Raw genomic sequence first — 23317 nt, forward strand, 5'->3', positions numbered from 1 at the left:
CTATCTCTAATTTTAAATAAGGTTCGCTATCTCTAATTTTAAATAAGGTTCGCTATCTCTAATTTCAAATAAGGTTCGATATAGCGGTCCTTATTTAAAATTAGAGATAGCGGACCTTATTTGAAATTAGAGATAGCGGACCTTATTTAAAATTAGAGATAGTGGACCTTATTTAAGATTAGTGATAACTAACCTTAGGTATAGCTTGAACCTGAATCGAAATTAGTGATAACGAACCTTAGAGATAGCTGAACCTTAATTAATTAGGGATAGCTAACCCTAAACAAAATTCGTGATAGCGAACCTTAGTTATAACGGACCTTTATTGGAATTAGTGATAACGAACCTTAGAGATAGCGAACCTTCAATAAATTAGTGATAGCGGACCTTATTCAAAATTAGTGATAGCGAACCTTATTTTAAATTAGTAATAGCGAACCTTATTTTAAATTAGTGATATCGAACCTTAGAACTAGCGAACCTTATTCTAAATTAGTGATATCGAACCTTAGAAGTAGCGGACCTTTTTTTAGGTATAGCGAACCTTTTTCTCTATTAGAGATAGCGGGATTCTGATCTCCATAGACTTTGCACGTTAGTGATAGCGAACCTTAGAGATAGCGAACCTTAGAGATAGCGGACCTTAGAGATAGCGGGATGTCACCGTAAAAATAGGCACAAGATTGGCCAGGGGTGTAGTACCCCCTTAAGTACAGCATCCAACTTCTGATAATTTCTTAGTGATATAACAGTTCAGCATAGGTACATGCAACCCCGCTACAGCTTTTTGAATTATAATATTATTTTGTTTATCTACATGTACATATTAAATGATCTCATTGCCAACTTTAGCAATGGGTTGAATCTTTTCCCATTTATGTATTTTATCTTGCAATACCTTGAAGAGTCCATGATGGTCATGGTCTGATTATACTAGATTAAATGCAAGCATGATCTATTATTTTATAGCTGATAAAACAATGAAGGACAAAATCAACTTGGATAGTTTTGTCACATGTAATGAATGTAAGCATGGTTGACGCTGTGTAACTGTGGTTGCACTTCCCATATGAATTCCTTTCCTGTCAAATCTGGTTCAATGTGGCATGGCATTATAGCTGTGCAGTATTTTGTGCTCAGCAACAGTATAGGGCCTAAGTCATTATTTATTTTATTGTTAAATAGTGCTCATTGATTTTAAAAAAATAGTTCTTGGTATCTGGTTCCATCAACAGGGGTCCTATTAAGCTGTGAGCACCGTGCTTCCAAACGGATGCACCATGCTTCGCAAAATTGATTTATGTTGCTAAAAAATTAATTTATGCATGTTGCTAAAATATTAATTTATGCATGAAAATGACAAGAATTTTTTATATCATACCAAGTATATCAAATAAGTTTAAAGCTATCTTGATTTAATTTGAAATTCTCTTGCATCTATACAGGCACAAGACATTGGTGCAGCTTGTTGGACAGTGTGTCCAACAATAAAAATAGTGTGTCCTGGATGCACAGACTTCACGAGACGTGTCTTAGCAGGAACCTTGTCCATCATAGTCTGTATGAAATGAAATAAAATGGAAAAAGAGGAACAAAAAGTAGGGTGTGATTAATTGCTCTGTGTACAAATGAAATAAAAATAAAATAGCAGCATAATTCAACCACTATTTCATTTTTATCTTGTAAGATAATGCTTTGTAAATTAATAAGCTGTTTTTCTATTTCTTCTCATTTCAGGGCTTACAGAGAGCAGGCAAACACAAGGCAACTAAAGATGACATCTTTGAATTATATCAACAGAACTTTGTAAACCAACAGGAAGCCACTCTCAAATTACAAAAAGAAATCAAAAATTATGTAGCATGTGCAAGAGGTGAGTGTCCTCATGATCAGGGGTAGCGTTAACCCCCGATCAGGGGTGAATGACCCCTAAATTTAAAAAATATTAATTTTTCACCCTCTATATTGGGAATATGTGCAAGCTCGGGGGTGAACTCTGACCCTCTACTTTTTTACCTTACTCCCACCCCTGACTACACTGCAAAATATTTTTCACCCCCGAGATTTAATTTTCTCCCCATGTATTTGGATTTTCTGCAAGCTCTGGAGTGAAAAACACGGGAAAGCAACCCCCGACTTTCGGGCAGATAGACTGCAATGCATGGTGGGATACTCCCTTCAGCTGCTGTGCCCCTGATCATGATTTGTGTCCTACTCAAAAATTGAGATTGCAGAATAAGTATTCCCTCCTTTGTTCCATAAGCATTAAGGTATTGGATATTTTTTGTTTTTGCTATTGCCCCAGAATGGAATGTATTTAATTTGGTTCAGTACTCACCCAGGTAGCATTGTGTGTGAATTTTATGACAAATCTGTATTCTATTATTTTTTATGGACATTTTATTAGTGTCTAACATGGCCCAAAGTGAAGGATTGTCAATAATGACATCCATTTCTGAACCTCACCCCATAGACTTTACATGTAAAATAAAAAGACCCATAAAATTGAACAGAATTTAGTTTGGATGTAAAATGCACACAAAATGCTTTTTGAATGATTACAAAGATTAAATACTTTTCATTCAGGGGCTATGTGGATATATTGCTTGTACAATGAAATATCTAGGTCCTTTCACGATAAAATGTCCATCTGAAACAAATCATTGGTAGAATGCAAGAATGGTATAACAATGAAACACAAAGGCAATGAGTGCATTCTGCCAATGATATAGGCCACATTGGATTGTGAAACATGATCATGAGAACAAAAAAATGATTTGTGCAGTATGTTTATTTCAAAGCCACATTTAAAAGACTTGTGATATATATTTGTACCAACAAGTTCACTTGAACAGGCATGCATAACCCCCTTCAATATTTAACCAACAAATATGGTGGGTTTGTATATATTTTGGACAAGTGCAGTGCTCAAGCCCTTGCGTTAACACATTCTTCAGTTAGTCACAGTTAGTTTTATTTGTGCAGAATTCAAGTATCTGTGGTTGTAGGTTCACATCCCTGCATTGAGTAATATGCGCTGGATGGTAAGCAGTATACTTAATTTATAAACCTGCAAAATATGATTCTAAAAATATTCTGAACTTTCATCTTACTATTTTCAGCAATGTATGCAGCACAGAAAAGTTTATATGAAACATTAGAAAGAATATATGAACCTGAATGGGTCGGCAGAGATCAACTAGGTGGTATTAAAGAGGTAAGCTACAATGGGCTATTCCATTTAAAATCCACACCACCCCTGTGGAAGATTTTGGAAATGTGTTCCATAGGGGGAGTATGTTTTTTAGATGTAATTGGTCAGGGTTAATCATTTTGAAATCCATACTCCCCCTGTATTATGGCTTTACCTTTATCTTACACAACTGGAGTAAGAATTTCAAATGGAAGATACCCAATTGTGTATTCTATTCAAAACTCTTACTCCCTCTGTGGAAGACTTTAGCTAAATCTTCCACAGGGGTAGTGTGGATTTTAAATGGAATAGCCCAATCTATCTATTGTTATGTGCTTCTTGGATTCTTGTAATACCAGACTACCAATAAATGTTCCAATATTTGTATGTGGCACATACAAAGGTATCCTTATAGACGAATCCAACGAGCCAAGTCATGGTCAGGATTTGGTCGGACATCTTTGGGTAGCCGCTGGCACCAACCTGGTGTTTTGAGCGTCCAATTGTGCAAATAAAAGCCGCCTAACACCTAGAGAAGATGCAAGGATGAGGAGGGTTAATAGAATAATATATATAATAGAGATAATTCCGCAGGTAATCCCATCGCATCTATTCATACATAGTCCTTTTGTTCGCAAGTACATCAATGCATAGATACCGCGTGTAGTTAATCCGATTATTATGTATTAAGGTGTAAAACGGGTGATGGAATGCAGTTTAAAATTTCCGCCATGGCCGAATCATTTCACATTTTGAGTGCATTGTAGCCAACGGCTACCCAACTAAAGGCTGCTAGTCAGGTGTAGGAATGCGTGAATTTAGATTCGTCTATACTTTAAAAAAGGAGGTATAATGTAAGGGATCCATGCAGGATTGCCAAAAGGTGGCAGAAAAAATTGCTGTTCTACAGGCGAACATACTTGGAAAGTAGTGTCGTTGGTCAAGAACTTTTTCCCGAAAGAGGCCAAATGATAGTGATGCTAAAAATCACAGAATGCTTGAAAAATCTGGAAAAAAATGAAAATTTTGCTGATTTGTTAAAACCAACCCACTTTAGCCAAAAAAAATGAGATCCATAAATTGAGAAATTGTTTTTTTAGTAAGATACCGTAAAACCCCGTCTACAAGCATATAAAGTGCTTCTGATGAAAGCTACATTAATCCAGGTGCCATTATGGAGTTTGAGCAAATAAATTATGGATTCAAGCATATACAAACAAGTATTATTTTAAGACCAATCTATTGTATTGGTATATTTACGCTTGCTTCGAATTAATTTAGCTTTCATAAAAAACACCATATATGCTTGTAGACGGGGATTTACGGTACAGCCATAATGCTAATATTCAGACTTGGACATCGGGACTCGGAAGAGATAATGATGTGTAGAATGAAGAGCAGAATCAGTGTCAATACTTTCACCTTTGCCTGGGGCATAAACAAGTTGTCATTACCTGTAAAGCTATAAATGAAGACCTAAAATAGAAATCACCATACTGCCGTCCTTTCCGCCTTTTACTCAGGAGAGCAGTATTAACACGGTTTCCACGCCTTATCATGCATGTGTAGGGTGTGACTTGAAACCATCAAGTACTGGGCACACTTCATGTTAAGTTTATGAAAACATAGTTTGATATATCAGTATAAACAGCCCTGTTGATTTTCATAATAGAAATTGGTTGGCAAGTTCCTTAATATGTGGTGAATTGAATGCTGTGTAATTTTCTACACATGTTGAGGCATGGAAACTTTGCTTCAAAATTGTGTGCTGGGATCCTGGATGCACTTAACTTTCACTAGAATTTGCGATGTCCAAAACGATTGTTGCTAGGTGAACTGGTTCATGCTATCTGTGTTTGAAACCATGATCACAAGACAAAGTCAACGGGTTGCTAACAGGTTTCCAAACCAAGCGTGAACCAGTAAGTAAGGCCCATGTATGACGTAGTCACTGTGACAGCTAATAGGTCAAAATAGTCTCATTCCAATGGCATATTTCAATAACCTCCATTTACAAAGCTTAGCTGAAACTTTGACCTTCAGTCATGGGGTATGAGTTTCATAACCTATTGACAGGTCATTCTATGATGTAGATATAAGTTGGGGTTAAAGAATTGCATCCTGACAGAAGAGCATGTTTGAGATACTAGTGTTGGAAATCACAAGGTTAATTTTAATTAGCAACTTTAAAAAAAATGCCTTTGGCCCAATTATTTCTGTCACAAATTAATTCCAATGTCAAACAATCCTGAATCAAGCTAGATCATGGATCTATCACTGAATTTACCAATTTTCTCATAAATTGGAAGAATTGCATTAAAAACTAATCATAATACATTTGCTAGAGTAGAGGTAAATACTTTTTGATGGTTTATCTAAAAAATGGGCATGGTCACTGTGTCTTTGCATTCTAAAGAAGTAAGACCCCCACACTGGTTAAGATTGACCAAGATTGACATGTTTTGAAGGTTTCTGATCCAGTAATACAGGTCTATTTTTAAGAGTGACTGTATTTGACCTAATTAATAATCCCTTTCCTAATTAGGTAATTACACCTGCTTAGGCAGTACATTTATAGCATACGTGGGTAAAAAAAGACTATATCAAATCACAGGATACCATCGGGGCTAGGGTTGAGACATTTAAATTGTATTGCAGCTTTTTCAGTAGTTGACTAGACAGCACCAAATAGTTGCGACTAGTTGACTATTGATGACTATTTGGGGTCAAAATTTGAGCAATAACTTGAGATCACTTCCATTTCATTAGAGCTCCGATCTGAAAAACAGAAAATAATGGCACCAGCGCCATGCTGGTTATACAAACATGGCAAAAAGTAAAGGGCTCACAGACAGTGTGGGGATCTTGATGGACTGAGCATGGAGGTAGTCTACTACCTCCATGGACTGAGGGATTAATCATGCTGGCAATGGAATAGCAGCAAATACCTCAGGTCTACCTATGAAAAAAAATGCAATTTCCACAACATTTGTATGGATGTCAACCAATCACTTTGCCAAATTAAACTTTGTGTATATCATATAGTTATCTTTAAAGCTGTAATCTATGATTTTCATAAAATCTGAATTTTGTTATTCTTTACCCTAAATGTTGAAATAATAGTAGTACCGTAACCACCCGGGTATATAAGCCCACCTTCGGCTATAAGGCCACCTCCTATTTTTCAAAACATTCTGGGAACAAGGGTGCACTCAGGTATAAGCCCAGTACTAAATTTTGGCCAAATTCTTAAATCAAATCAATGCTTTGCTCTCATATTTAAGAACAAATATCAAAAAATATCAGTTAATAATTAACATTGCACACTTATAATTTTAAGAATGACATAGAGATAGAAATTACTGGTACATTGGGCATATACAAATGGGGATGATTGTTCTTATTTTTAAATTCAAGCACTTGCCCTTCCCTGGTTATAATCCCAGCCCCATTTTTGAAGTGAAATCTGTCATCTGGGGGTGGGGTGGGAGAGGGGGGTGGCTTATACCCGAGTGGTTATGGTAATAGCTGTCAGGAAGTGGTCTATTAAAAGCACAAACAAGCAGAAAAACAGGAATCAAATGTGATGGGAGTACGTTTATTGACATAATCTTATTGTATTCCAAACTCACAAAAACTATTTCCAGCTTTGCAAATTAACATTAGGAAGGACATCTTGTCATACTGGATCTCTGTGAGCAGGTGGAATTGGTTTTTAGATACCAGTTTGACATTGTATGAACTTGAACTTGATTGAATTGGTCATCCAAATCAGAAATGACCTGTCTGATTCATAGAAAAACTTATTCATTTGGTGATTATGTGGCTTGGATATAAATAGAAAATCATCATCAGTGGTTTTGTTGTTTCCTTGAACAGTCTATAATATCGAATTGATTAATTTGAATTAAACAATTCAACGAGTGGCCATGGGCAGCATGATTAGACATGTTACAGGACTACCAAGTGACAGGTGATGGACCGTACACACACAAAAGAATAGGCACTCTTTTGATAATTTTCATCAAGGTTACTCAAAACTTAACTAGCTAATTTATTATACAGCAAGGGTCTCTGCCTTTTTAATATGTTATATTTTTATCTAAAAAATATTTACTGACGGAAATAAAAATCCATCGACGGATAGTCTTGTTATGCTCTCACAAACTTTGAAAAAAATCTGAAATATCCAAAATTTTGGTCTAAAAATTGGCCAAGGTTACTGCTGTCCCATTCAAAAGCACAGGAAGACCTCCCACAGCATTGAGGTCAACTTTCTAGACTTCCTGTCTACTGGCAGTAATGGCTAACATCAACAAATTGTTTAAAACAAATGAATAAATTTGGTATTATAGACTGTTGAATAGTGATATCATAAAGTGGAAGCAATTGCAAGATTATCAGGTGGTATTGGATATATTATGAAAAATATGGATTGAATTGATAAAACTCAGGCCTTTTAAAAATTGTTGTATTGGACAAGGGTGTGAGAGACCAGATTTTAATCTGTTTCCAGATATATTTTTTTCAAGTTCCAGATTTTGTTTCTACACTTGTTGTGTACAAAAGTATGTATGGTTTAAATAATTTCAGATTTTTTTAGCTGTTCCAGAACCTCCATTCACCCAAAACAGATATTTTTTCAAAGACACACTCTCAGGCCTGATAATGAATGCATAATGTTTAACTACTTCAGTGTGATTTGAACATTTCTCAATTTATGCAGAAAACTACTGTCGTTGGAAGTTTAAACTATTCTGTAGTACCATTATTAGGTCCTTAGGGCCTGATATGGAGTGGAGCACTTACAATGTATCATAAAGATGGGTATTGAATTTGAAATGTTTTATAGGATATTTCCAGGCAAAACAATGGTCCATCACATTGTAAGGCAACTAAGACTAAGACAAAGGTCAGAATCATAGAAACTTAAATGCCAGACATTTTCCTGTAATTACATTCTTATTTTGACCCAATTGATTGGTACAGTAATGTTCCAATGGTGTTTGATATATTACAATGCAGGTTGAATATAGTACAGTAGTGTACACAGGTTTTGGAAAGTGGAGGGGCCACTGGTCTCAATTCCATTGACTGCTCAAAAAAGACCAGAAATTATTATTTTTATTGCTGATCCCACCAATTTTTATGTTCACAAATCTAAAAGGGTGAGGGTAGTATCATTGTTAATTACTTTTAAACCTGCTGCCCATTGCACCTCCCTCTAGTGAAGTCCAGTCATTTCCCTGACTAGGTGCATGCATTTCCCTTTTTTCCCCAACTTGGTGCATTTCCCTGGCTAGTTGCCTTTTCCCTGACTGAATAACAAAAGTGGGGGCCCTTGGCTCCTGTCCCTCCCCCTTGTGTACACTACTGTTACAGAATTTTGACAAAGTAGCCAAATTTAATACCATATTGTTTTGAATTTATCTGTTTAGCCCTAATATTCATTTTGTATTACAACCTTGTGTGTTGTTATTTTCGTACCTGTATGTATGTCCACTTGCTGAATTTGTGAAAATAAAACCCTCACAAAAATAACAATACCATTTACTGTGCACAAATTTAAAAGAATCCCCTTTGATTACCTCAGACACAAGGAAATTGTAACCATGCCTAAAGCCCGATCCTGACTCCACATTGCATTTCAATTTCATCGCGCGATGCATGATGCTGCGATGTTTTAAAATCATGTGGCATCTCCTTCAAGGCCTCGTATCCATAGGCTGTTCCCTTGTGGCGTGTGCCCTTGTTCCGTGTTTACTTTTTCCCATGTGACCTGCCACACAGACAACCTATGGATACGGCCACTAAGCAAAACAAAGGTTCGTTGTCTGTGTGGCAGGTCACATGGGAAAAAGTAAACACGGAACAAGGGCACACGCCACAAGGGAACAGCCTATGGATACGAGGCCTTATAGTCATCCTGCCGACCTTGATTTTCCAGCAGCCAATCAGAAGCGTGTACGGCTGCGATGTCGCAGCGCGATGCGAAAAAGTTCCATCGCGGACCGAAATTTCCACCGCGATGAGAATTTTCACCGCCGAGCTCATAAAAACCTAGCTCAGATTACAGTTTTTATAGCATCGCAGCATCGCATTGCGCTGCGATGTGGAGTCAGGATCGGGCTTAATGAATATTTTGTTATGCGTTGTTGCAAGTCTTCACCTAGAATTCCTAATGATCTTGACTGAGGTGTTTAATTATATACATGCAAATACAAGGATTCTGAACATGAAAACTAACATAACATAGTCAACAGGAAGCCCAGAGTCACATGAGTGCCTTGTCATATAGTATTTCATTTTCTAACACTTGTTCCTCGTTTTATTCTTTGCTTGTTACAGACTTTGGATCTATTATGGGATGACTATTTACGGAAACTGAACGATCAAGTTGCAAGTCCGCTCGTCACATATCAGGCCAAGTTTCCAGAAACAAAGGTAACTACACTTCCTTGGTATTAGTTACATGATCTTTATAGGGTGGAGCATAAGGAGTTGCCTGGGTGTGGGGTGAGGTCAGTAAGGGTATGAACCCTACGATGATACATTTATGATTAGAGAGAAGACAGCTTATTGGAAATTAGGTGGCCATGCTTCAGAACATATTAACAAACCTATCAGAAGATAATGCAAAGCAATGTGGTTTTTCGCATAATTCTGCAATCTGCATTAAAATAGCATATCCTGAAAAGAGGACCCCTCCATTACCGCATTAAAACACTGAGGAGGCTTTGGCCTCTGGACTCCACAGTGGATTCACTCCTGGATCCATGCCATGAGGTGCTTTACATGCTCTGCTCTGATGGATAGTTGCATACAGTATACTTATTTTGAATTGGCACATCACCAAATCAAATTGAGAATATCTGCTTTAGGCCATTACCTACTTGTCCCTGGTCATTGTCTATACTTACAGAATAGAAAGACCAGCACTTTGCACTGGTCTCAAGCACCTAAGGACTCCAAAATCATCTTGAGTATTCATTACATAGTTACACCTATTCTGAAGATAACACCTGTTGGTGAGCAATGCAAAATTAACATGCCATCTCCTCTTTGTTTATGCACACTATAGCAACAAAAACATGATAATGCTGAAAGCAAGTGCTCACAATATCAAGATTTGCACTAAAATCCCAGTTGATAATTTAGTTTGTCTTTGAAACCTTTATTATTTCTGTGAAAGGAAGATATTTATCATGTTTATAAATACTTGATACACTATTTTCAGATAGTATATGACAGCTATAATCATGATAATCCACAGATCCTGGGTTTAACATACTAATTGAGTTTCAGTTTTTGCCAAGTTTAAAGGTGAATTTTCAGCCTTTTTTGAAAGGTTTTGCATAATTTTGGCACCAACCAATGACTGTTATCTGTGTATAACAGGCTAAAAAAATAATGCAATGCCTCAGCGCTTTTAAATTTTGAATTAAGATTTCATTTGCGAGTGTTCAAAAGTACACAGCATAAAATTGTGGTTCATTTACACAATTGAAGTACCAGAGATGTCACACTTCCGGATTTATCCGGATTTCCGGATTTTTTTATGTGCTCCGGATTAATTTTTTTTTTTTTTTTTTAAATTAAGTGTCCCTGGTCTGGTCCCTGGACCAAGAACTAAATGTTAGGATCATTCATGGTTGACCTACAAAAGTGATAATTTGTGTTCATGTCATAGCATCAATGATTTCAAAATGGATACAAATTCAATACATTTTAAAATCATTAATAGAGTATGGCATGAACACAAATTATCACTATGCATATTAAAAACACAAACATTTTTTTCCCTTTTTGTAGGTCAACATTTTCTGCGGTGCAAAATGTGCAGAAACCCTCTGGCTTGCACATTAAGCCCCCGAATGTTGTTGGCCCCCTCCCACATACCCGAAGAGGGGGTGGGTGTCAAAAATTTGATGAATCATCGTTTTTATATTGCGCATTATATATATATCAATTTCAGCCATGTAATAAGCCATGTTATTAGGCAAAAAAAACTTTGTGAAGAATGTCTCTCATGTACAAAAGTATAGAAAACTGAACATTTAAAACCACTTTTTTAGGATGAAGGAAGCATTTTTTCAAAATAATTTAAAACAGGTTTGAATGTCAAAAATGGTCTCTTTTGGGGTGCTAAATCTGCTAAAATCACATGGGCTTAGGTACCTAATTTGCATATTTTACGGTATAATTTTGAGAAAACAAGCCAAGATAACAGCCTTGAAGAATATTACATGTATCACCAAAATAGCTCTTCCAGAAGACTTCCTGAGGGTTTTTTTCTGTGTAGAAACCCATGAGCTTTGGGGGCCCTGAAGCCGTAGGGCGAGAGCTCCGCTTCGCTCGCTCACTAGGCTTCGCATGAGTTCAGGATTTTTTGGGTCAGCCTGTGACATCTCTGAAGTACAAATATCAATTGTTTTTAAATAATCAATTCAAGTAATTTCTTCAAAATATTTCTCAGAATTTCATGATTTTACAGCAAAAAACTATATAAAAAAAGGAAATAAAAAACACTTTTTTTAACCTCAATTTTTTCATGTACTGGAAAAAGGAAATGCAGAAATCCCAGGCCAGAAATAGTTGAACATTTTGTGACCGTATTAACATTGATCACTACCTCATCTTAACCTGCTAATGAAGTGACTAAATATTAAGTTGTGAATCATCAACTATGTGTACTTTCGTTTGCGGCTCCTTAATATGACCTCAAAAAATTGGAACATGAACATGATATTATATGTTGTTATTCACTGACATCATCTAAAAAGGTCAATGAAAGGGTCTACTTGGTGTGGTGCCAAATTGCTCATGTTTTTAAGTCTTCAGGTTTTTTCAGAATTTTCAAACCTCCGTACAAAATTCTAGAGTATAGGACATCAAAATTCTTCCCTGGACTAGAGCATTAGTCCCCCCTAACTAACCGAACAAGTTAAATAAGGACAGACCGGCCTGCTCGCCGAACTGATCAAGTTGTCTTCTCCAGGATGCTTGTTGCCGATTCGTTATATAATCAAACTCCGAATTACGCGCTATGAAATAAAACGTTGTATCTTCAGTATGGCAACGTTTAGGTCCCTTCATTACATAACAGGATGTTATTTTCTATGAAATGGCAACTTACTGGCATTCAGCTACCGTATTTCGTCAAATAAACGCCCCCGGGTGGCGTTACATTTCCCAAGGGGGGGCGTTTATTAGAGGTCATTTTTAGCACGACAATTCCCGTTAAAATCATTAGGTAAGCTTAAAAGTCACGCTAAAATGACGAACTATGAACTTTTGACACTGACTTTTGGTTCACTTCCGGGTTGCTGATGCAGATTTTCGCCATTTTTTGCTGCTATTATCAACCATGTGAGCAACTTGGTAAGCTTACTACACAAGATAGCATGGAAATATCGAATTTTGGTTGAAAAAAAGTGGTGGGGGGGGCGTTTATTTGATGGGGGTGACTATTTGACGAAATACGGTATTTACATTTATTTATGTCATTGCCCTAACCCTAATGTCACTGTATTAACATAATACTGCAACCTATAGCAACCATAGCAACCCATAGCACACCTCTGACCAAACCTAGAGGGAATGCTAGGGTTAAGAAAAGCAAATACTTGTCCAGCTTTTCTCAGACAATATACTTCTGTATGTACATGTAAGTAGTACATGCTATGAGTGTAAATTGTTTTAAGTAGTCTTCTAGAGGAGCAATTATTGGTGATTCTTAATTTTCAGGAAATTGGGATTTTCAGGTAATTTAATATGATTATGAGACATTGTTTTGCCAGTTACAGTGTCTGCATGTAGTAATCTGCCCTGCATAATAGGTTTGGTATTAAATTACTCAGTTTGCCATAAATTTGAGTAAACGTTGTAAACAAACTTTTCTGTGCAATCATTGTGCTGTAGAATAAATTATGTAACTGTATAAGTGGAAATATTTGTGTGACTAATTTTTCGTACTTTGCCAAATATGAACTGTTTCCCTTTGAAATTTGCGATTCTAAATTTCCTTACTCTGACCTGTCCTATACACAAAAGGAATATATTCGCTCATTGTTATTTTTGCCGGAGCAGCTTGAAATGCGAAAAGCGCAAAAACATATGTAGCGCAAAAATATCTCGCTATTTTTTACCAAATGGCAAAGTTAATCATCTATTAATGAGAGCCAATCATTCCTATTTAAGAAGGTGATGGACAAGAGTGCTGCGCCCACTCTGTGCCTGTTCAATGTGTGCTTTATTTTTCAATGTACAGTATTGACATCTTGGGCATAAACATGAAGGCACAAAACGCAGTCTTGACATCTTTGGTGTAAATGTGAAGGCACAGAACACCATATGTGATATGTTAGACATAGGTCGGCCGGCACTCATGTATATGTTGGTGTGCTAGTCTCTATTCTAAGATTTGAACCATAAATCAGTAAAGCTTTGTTTGCTTTCCTCTTCAGTTTTAATTGGATTGCTTGTCTAATGTTCCAACCCATTCATCTTACAATCGTATCAAGAGATGTACACATGTAGAAAATTAACCTGATTATGATGATGCTATATATACATGCACAGGGGTGAAATTTAGTGGGCGACAAGCGTTATTCCATACCTGTGAGTCCTTTCATGTGGCCCAAAAATCATGGAACCACATGGTGATTTCTGTTGTCCCAAAGTATTGGCCTGTCATGCTGTACAAAAGATAAACAGAAAATACTATTTGATATCTTTGGAAAAGCAACATCTTTACCTAATATTTCACCAAGTTTTCTTGTTATTTGGAGGATGACCCCTCCCTCCTTCCCTCCCTTCTTTCCTCCCTTTTTTCATTTGTATTGGTTTGTTACCTTAGTTTGGCAGTATTTTGCTTTGTGTACTGGTGCACATTTGTTGATCGCACATAAAACTGCTATCTTGAAGCGTGAATTATTGTGATATTGTTTCAAAATAGCATATTTTTCCTCAATATTTGTAATTTTCCTAAAATCATGACAAAAGAGTCCTGTTAAACCCTAATTGAGTCCTGGTTCAAGCTAAATTTAGGTGAACCGGGACTCACTTCTTTCAAAACTGAGACCCAATAGCAAAGCTGTCAATTGCACCCTTGTACATGTTCATGCACAAGCAAAGTGTCTTAACATTTATTTAGTTATTCATTTTTTCTCTCCAATATCCGACAGGAACGTATCAAGAAGCGTAGTAGAAAATTAACAGATTACGATGGTGCTAGGCACAAATTGGATGATATAGAAGCAGCAAAGAAGAAAGATGAAGGCAAACTAAGAAAGGTAAATCGGAACAACACTTTCTATTGTAAAATTGTTTAAATTTGAATGTCAGCCTAACCTGGTACCTGTGTTTATAAACATTGCAATCACTTAATCTATTAAAAAAAATGCTTGTTCTTAGCGATTCAGGTGTTGCTTCTTCCAATTACACACATCACACTTTTATGATCCATTAATATGTATCATCTTAGTATTACATAATGGATTTCATATAACTCATCCCATATGATCTTTCTCACATAAAACTGTGTTGAATAATGTTAAATATAAAAAAAATTTCTATGATTTTGATTTCTTTATTTTGAATCTTTATGGAAGTTTGCTAAATTGGCCTTGAACCTTTACACTTTTTACCTGTATCCGACAAGTTAAAGCATAACCCTTTTTACATAGCCCTACTGTTTTGTGACAAGTTAAAGCATAACCCTTTTTACATAGCCCTACTGTTTTGTGTTGATATTGTTACAGGCACAGGAACAGCATGAAGCAGCCAAGAAAGTTTATGAGGAAATCCATAATGAGCTTAAAGATAGCTTACCATCACTGTATGACAGGTAAAGATAACCATAACATGCTCATCTATCAGGGCACAGTTATATAACCCCAATACAGTTGCACATTCATTGAATGACCTTTGACAATTTGGGTACAAAAACTCATACTCTGCAATTTGAGGTCAAATTTTGTACTATGATTGTTTAATTGAGGTTATTGAACTACGCCATTGGGATGAGGCCATTGTGGTCCATAGTAATTGTTTGCATGCAACAAGGATGTATATACATAATAACAACAAAGTACTTATCACATTCTTACAGTAAACTGTCTAAACATACATCTGCAGAAATCAGGGACGTTAGTAATTGACAATGACTTACTGTTATAGCCTGCTATGTTAAAGGTTTGATATGTCAAATATACATAAGGTTCGCTAAGTGACAACAAACCCTATTTCATATTCAACAAAGTGAACCTTATTTCATATACATAGTGGACCTTATTTCATATCTCAACATAGCGAACCTTCTTCATAGTGAACTATTTCATATTCAACGTAGCGAACCTTCTTCATAGTGAACTATTTCATATGCAACATAGTGAACCTTCTTCACAGTGAACTATTTCATATTCAATGTAGTGAACCTTCTTCATAGTGAACTATTTCATATGCAACATAGTGAACCTTCTTCATAGTGAACTATTTCATATTCAACGTAGTGAACCATCTTCATAGTGAACTATTTCATATGCAACATAGTAAACCTTCTTCACAGTGAACTATTTTGTATTCACCATAGTGAACCTTTAAAATAGCCAACCATATTGTTAATTGGAAATATCAAACCTTTTTTTTCAACATCGGGAACATTATTTCATATATGAGATAAGGAACCCTCTGGTATATGAAAATACCAGCTCGATATAGCGAACCTTCTACATGATACAGGGTGTACATCATGATTTACCAATTAAAATGATTGTACCTTGCTGTTAACCTATGTCTAATTTCACTCCTAGCTTAAATTAAACAAGTACCGTAAAGATATTGATGCAATTATTTTTTTTAGGAAACTGAAGCCAATACCAAAGCAATTTAATGAATTTTATTACGCTGCTACTAATATTATTATCAATATTTCAAGTTTAAAAATAATCATATCATCTTGTGGTCATTGGAAAAGGTTATTCTAGAATATGCTGTCATTAGGTTACGCATACCAGATGGGTTAACATGTGGCCTTGTCTGTGAAACCTTGTTGATTTCCTTCATGAGTTTGTTATTTCCCATAAAACACCGTTGTTTTGGGCAGCCATCCTGTGGCACCTGGGGGATTTGATGGGTATGCTAAAGGACAGGGAGGGGGTTGATATAGACTGTATTGAAAAGAATGGGATTTGTTTAGCATTTTTACTGTAATGATGAGTGATCAAATAAGTTGGGAGTGGTGATTTTTGGCCCTTTACGGACTGTGTGATTCTAGTAAAAAAGTAAACTGTGCCCAATATGAAAACCCATTATATTATGGGCTGGTTATGGAGCTAGGGGATAAGGGAATATATAATTTGGTCCACCTCAAGTTTGGTAGTGATGTATGTACGTATTTTGCTCGCCGCAGTTTCGAATCGCAAGCGTAAAGTTAAACAAAAAGTTAAACAATGTACCTGCTTCTTTATCATGGCAGGATCTATAGAAGAGAAAAGGGGGATCATTATTTCCTTTAGTGAGGGCTCTTTATCGTTGCCATGTGTCATCTTTGTCATCATCATCAACGTCGTCATCATCGAAAAAAATATCATATCAGCTCTGAATTGTGAACTAGAAACACCATCAACAATAAAACATCAAATTTGAGTATAGTAGACCTGAGGTTGTTGACCTGTAAACAACCCATAAATACTGCTTATTCCCAACTTCCTATTCCTGCCATCCTATGGGATATGCCCAGTATCCTTAGGGAATTCACCAGAAGTTGAACACTGGGCATATTGTCTAAATGGGCATTGCACAGGACTCCTCCATAAATGTCCTTTTCCGTTGGTCATAATTTGACGGCCTTCTGTACAATGATAATATGGCATCCTGGGATATATTTATATCATTTTTGTAAGATTATTTGTTACAAAATAAGATTATTTGTTGAAGAACAGGCTTGTGTATTTTTCCTGTCATTGTTAGCATGCAACAAAAGTTGTATTGTGATTCAGAAACCTGTATAATATACCATGTGATAGAAAGCATGAGAGAGATACATGGTAAGAAAAGAATAGCTGCCGTTTGAAGTGAAAGTTTGTACAAGGATATGTGTAAATTATGATTCTTGTCCAAATCTTTGTAGATTTATTAATTTTAAAACCCAATTAAGTAAAAACCAAAGATATTAGAGTCAAAGAGAACCAACTCAAGAATTTCCCTATGTGTAATGCTATGGTAAATCCACCATCTTGCAATTGGGGTGTCATGCATGGAGACTAAAATAGTGTACTTCCGCCATTTAATGAAAAAGTACCAGAACCGAATAACAATTTGTGTCTTTATATGAGTGTTTCATAGGTGCTCTTAGCGTGCATTGTGGGAACAACGCATTACTCACACAATGCAACTTAGCACACAAGTTTACTGGGCACATGGAGAAGTAATCCTTTGTTACACTATTTTGTCCTCCATTAGCGACACACAAACATGGCAGAGTCGGTTCTCTTTCTCTAACTTCTCCACCTTTTGATTACTGGGTCTTAATGTTGTTTCTTTGCTTATTTGTTTTACAGTCGCATTCCCTTTTACGCAACCACTTTCCAGCTCTTGTACACAGCAGAAACTACAATGCACGATGAGTTAGCTAAAGTCAAAGCGCAGCTCACAAACATTATGGGTGATTTGTTTGAAAGAGCGTCAGACTATGACATCAAAAAGAGATTCTTCTCAACAAGGTAGGAAGAGGAATTAGTAGAGGGTTGCGTGTCTCTAAGCACAAACAATTTTTGTCGATGGGCAGGAAAAACCTATATGTGACATGATCAAGGGGAATGAGTCACATGTCGTTAATTTTCAATTTGCAGTTTTTTTATATCATTTTCTTGCAGTTTACGAATACTTCATTTTGATGCAAACCCCATCAGAATCGGACATCTCGTTACTGAGTTATGACCAATTTATCAATGGCTGAAAACAATATAAAACAAAAAAAATTGAACACTGTTTTTGCCAATACCTCAAAAACAATATTAGCGACATCCGACTCATTCCCCTTGATCATGTCACATATGTAAATTTTCAATGTTACTCATTTGGCAAAACAGGGAACAGAACAAAATGTCAAATTTGAGTGTGGGTGTTGAATTCTGTATGCTTTATTAAGTCGGCAAAACGTGGCATTTAATGATAATTTTTGTGATTTCTCTTGGATGAGTGATTCAGTGTGAGAAAAAAATACAAATATTTTATGTTTTGACTGTAATTGTAAAATGTTTGATCTATTTCAGCAGTACATCATCACCTGACGTGGTAGGCAACGACCACAGATCGTCGTCGCTCGAGAGCGGCTCACCCAAACAGGACCTTTACTCAGTACCAGTCCCACAGGATGCAAGACGGACCCCCTCAGTAGGCAGCAGGGCCTCGTCAGAAGCCGTCGGGCAAACGGCAGAATCAGAAGTGCGGCAGATGGAAGAGGATGATGATGACGATGACGAAGATGAATCAGTTGAGTACCAGATCCCACGTTCTACGCCTGTACACGTGGGACCTGCACCACACACTACACCATCACAGGTTAGCTGCGGGGCAATTCTATCTTTTTTGCATGCTATTTTGGTGACATATATGCTGTTGGTACAATCAAACCGTTGTAATGATGTAATCATATGAGTCCTTAGTTTATATGCATATCATAATTATCATGAAATGTTTTGCCGTAAAATGTTGAATGCAATGCATGTGTATTGCATGGCCTTTCACTAATCACTAAGATTTTATACAATTTGCCTTGATTTAGTTACTTTCCCACTTGTCCATTAAAATAATCGCCAGATTCAGCACAAGATTATGCCTCATTTTCACTAATAAATGATTCTGTTTTATTTTAAATTGACCCATCATTCATATCTCCACCTCCCTTGTTTTATTTTTAGCAATATAATTCAGCTGCCACGTTCAATTTTACTTTTGTTTCACATCTGCATCAATTTTATGTGGAGAGCAAAATTATGCAACCAAATAAAATATAAATTGTAATATTCCTCCAGATTAAATGAATATTTCAAGAATTAGAAAACAATTGGAATAAGATTTGTATTTCAGACTCTTCTTTCACCATCTGATCAGTTAATTGAATAAAAATCAGCATGTCACACATCCATAGTTAGTGGTTCTTTGATTTCTGACTTGTTTGCCATATATAAATTCCTTAACATTTTCCTATATTTATTCCCTTTCTACCCCCACTCATCCCAATTTCTTTCAAATTTTCTTCCCTTTTCTTGAAGCTGTCTGTGACTGCTTTTACAGGTGCTCACAATATATTTCTTGATTTTTCTACAATTCCTCTTCTCTTTTTCCATAGATCTATTCATCTTTTGTTTTCTTTCTTATTTTCCCTTTCCTGTGCCCCGTAGAACTGCTAGGCATGACCTAATCTCCTACACAGGGAGTGTAAATTATAAATAGGGTTACCTGAATGGGTGATTCCATTTGAAATTCACACTCCCTGTGTGGGAGATTAAGGTCATGTCTTCCATAGGGGTGTAAGGCTTTTCAACAGGATTAGCCTATTCTAAGAACCACTAACTAGGTTGATACTCAATTAGGCATGCAAAAATAGCTTATTAATGGATGCTTTTTCTGCTGTTGCTGCTGCTGCTTATAGCTTAGTGTTTGCACAAAGAGATATTCACTTATTCACTTCCATCAGTCTGCTTCATCTTAAGGTCACAGTTCATAAGTACATGCATGAACTTTGACATCTATCATGCATCTATGGCATGCGGCGTAATACTTTTCCCAGGATATGCAAAGAAACTGCAAACGCAGTGTGTATGTGAACTGTGAGTTTTTTTTACTGAGAATCATGATTTTTTGAATGCAGTTTTCACAGCGCGTTATAAAAACAAATGGAGTGATACTTGAAACTTAAACAATGAGCAAAATGACAATTTTATAACAAAGAAGTGATTTTTGTTTGATGTATTTTTCTTGAGCTTAGGACATGTGTGTTCATTCCATATGCTAAATCTGATTTGATGAATTACATGTTTTTCTATTCAAGCATATCACTTGATACAGTGTGATTGACTCATGTTTTCACACAAGAATTTGCCTATTAATAGATATCATTTCTTCTAGTAAAATTCTGAAATGAAAATTGATCATATTCTTAAATTACCATGCATTGGTTTTACAGAGCTATCATAAGTCCAGTAGAAATTGGAGCAATATTTTAAATGGTGTTCTGATGTTGCATGTCTTCCATATCATGCGCTGTTCATTTTGATGTAGCTAGATATTGGCAATGCACTATATTATATTTATTGCTACTGCATTGCAAGCTTCTTACACATGTAGCATTAGTGCACCCTGTTTAGTATAAATGTCTCGGTGTATGCAGCATTTTATACCAATTGGCACCTCGGTGTTCAACAATAATGGTGTTATGCAGGAAATGAATTGGATGATGCATACATGTATGAGTTAAAGTTAGTGGGAAAGTCGCAGTTATGAATAACATTAAATGAGGGGCAGAGTGAATTAATATGGAATGGTTGACCACTTTGGAAGCTGTTATTTCCTGCCAAGGCAAGGGTGGTGGTACGCCTGATAACCTCTGTGTAGATAACTCTCACTTTAATTTGTTTCTATGTACATGTATTGTATGTTTTATATTTGTTCTGTAAATGTATTGAATGGGCTGATGTGGTTACTAACTCAGCATGGTGTTACTTTATGTGTGTGCGGCAGTTTTACTTTTTTCTCTCATATAATTTCATTTTCATATTATTACATATCTCGTCATATTTAACCTTTTGTCTGCTGAAAAAAAGTGTTATACCACAATTACCGATTTTTTCAACTTAAAATTCAGATATTTTACATCAGAAATTGTATTTCATTTTACACTTGCAATTACATGGCTAAAGATATTAGCATAAGTTTTAGGCTGCTTATTTTGGTTGCGTAAAATGATCATTGAAACCTCCCAAGCCAACTGTTAGGTGTAAACGTTGACTAGACTTTTTTTTAAACCAGGAATTCTAATTATCTTATATATCCAAATTGTTGACACAACTTCTTCAGTATGGCAAATGGTTATCAAATGTTTAGTTAGGGGCTAAAATAATTATGGATTGTATTACTATGATTGGCTAAATAATAAAACAAAACAAAACTTTGCAAAAATTTTCAAGAAAACCCATTTGCTTACCTATAGCTAAAATAATAGTTTCTCGATCATGAGAGAATGAATGTACTGCGTGCAATGCGTAATGTCGCAGCGTAACGATAGCATGTTCATTTGTGCACACACAAGAAATAGCGCGGCACGGTAACCTTTAGAAGCGTGTGTGGTAAGCGTTGTACGCTCGGTGCAATTTCGTGCCAATGGAGCTCTCATGATTGAGAAACTATTATTTTAGCTATAGTAATAGTTTTATTAGTATCAACATTTTGGTTTACGTTTTTCTTCCATTTGAAACCATGTCTTAATAAGTACAAGTATTTTTGAAGCATATCAATGTGAAAAGAAGGAATGTTTTTTTCATTCTTTTTTAAAAACCACAGTTTAGAAAGGGGAAACACAAATATCATGGAATTGGGTAGAAAAGAAAGTGATTATAATTTTGGGGAAAAACAACAGGTCTGGGTAATTTTTAAATTTTTTTAATGCAATGTATTCTTTTAGTCTCTGGCTGATCCATCCAGTAATGTTGCCATTTTCTCATTTCATTTCAGTTTGTATTATTTCCATGTATTATTTTTAATGTTTTACGTCTACTTTTCATCTTATTTCTAAAGTGTGTTTTTCTTGACTATGTACTACTGTGTCTGTATTATGCATGTTATATTTGGATGTGAGTAATCATGTATTGTAATATTGTGAAATGGATATGTGTGTGTAAGCACGGTCCATGTATGCTGGTGTTTACATGTATGCATGTGGATGGGGTAGGGGTGAATATGTGTAGGAATAGGTGTATTTAGGGGTGTGCCAGTGCAGGGGCCTAGCAAGCAGGTGGACAGGGTGAATGAAGTCCATGGGGCCCCTGCCCGAGGGTTCAGGGGCCCTAGCAAAAGTGAAAATGAAATAGGGCTGATAAAGGAGACATAAAAGGGTCCGGAAGGGGCCCAGCACTGCTCCTTGTCCATGGGCCCGAGGCTCTTGCTACGCCAGGGGTGTTTGTTACTTTGCATATTTCATGAAAATTACCATAAATTTCATCAATCAACAGTGTGTGAAACTGTAGTTATAGATTTACTGCTCAATATTATCAATTCTTATCAGTGAAAATAAATTGTAGTGAAGATAAAAGTACATCATATAAATACACCATCAAGTAATGTTCTAATACGGGAGTACAGTCTCATCTGCAAAGAAAAAGTTCTTTAACCCACATGTTCTTATACACTCATAAGATGACCTCTGATTATATTGGGTACAAGATCTCATACTCCACAACTTAAGGTCAACTTGAACTATAATTGTTGAATGTAGATCTTTGAACTAAGACTTTAGGTATGAGTTTTTGAGCATAAGTGACAACCTACTATCACGCCCTTCAACTGCACTGGGTAAATCACTAATTCCCAATTTATAAGCTGGCAATTATCACACGTTGGACCTTTTTCCTGTTTTCCCCTCCCTGTTTTGGAGAATCTCATTGATGGTTTAAATGCTTTTTTGTGTCAATAGTGTGTCATTTTGTCAGCGAAATAGATTTTAATTTTGACTTCCTTGAATGAAAATAAAACCATAGGGCTGTTCACATCAACTGCCCATTCTTGACCTACCCTGTCAAAATTCCAGTAACGGGTTACCCAAATTAAAAAAAAGTAGCAGACTAGCAGTTTCTCTGGTTTCCAACCTTGAATAGCAAGTAATTTTTAAATTACTTAAAATGTCTATATTTTGTGTGTGGGGTGGGTGTGTGTGCTTTTCAGGTACCTGGAATCCCGCCCGAAATTCAATCCGGTACCTTAGTCCATAATTACCCGTTAGGTGAGAGCCTTAGTTCAATTCAAAGGGAAAAGATAATGATATACATAAAAAGAATTGCCTGTGTGTAATAGTAAATACATTATGGAATAAACTTAACATGGGCTGTTTAAACATTAGAGGATTGG

General features: G+C 36.1%; 1 protein-coding gene across 5 annotated transcripts in view; it reads left to right on the forward strand.

Moving 5' to 3' along the window:
• The window catches only part of LOC140142036 (myc box-dependent-interacting protein 1-like), a 62783-nt gene that overhangs the window by 26931 nt on the left and 12535 nt on the right, over positions 1 to 23317 (forward strand). For 2 of the 5 annotated variants that reach the window (XM_072163942.1, XM_072163945.1), the window contains exons 2-8: positions 1738 to 1873; positions 3123 to 3217; positions 9542 to 9637; positions 14380 to 14487; positions 14956 to 15041; positions 17755 to 17916; positions 18469 to 18757. In XM_072163942.1, the coding sequence (XP_072020043.1) occupies positions 1738 to 1873; positions 3123 to 3217; positions 9542 to 9637; positions 14380 to 14487; positions 14956 to 15041; positions 17755 to 17916; positions 18469 to 18757 (972 nt within the window). The remainder of the gene's footprint in view (positions 1 to 1737; positions 1874 to 3122; positions 3218 to 9541; positions 9638 to 14379; positions 14488 to 14955; positions 15042 to 17754; positions 17917 to 18468; positions 18758 to 23317) is intronic. The other 3 variants (XM_072163944.1, XM_072163948.1, XM_072163943.1) reach the window with 2 other exon arrangements.

Source organism: Amphiura filiformis, chromosome 20, assembly GCF_039555335.1.
Source record: "Amphiura filiformis chromosome 20, Afil_fr2py, whole genome shotgun sequence".
NCBI lineage: Eukaryota > Metazoa > Echinodermata > Ophiuroidea > Amphilepidida > Amphiuridae > Amphiura > Amphiura filiformis.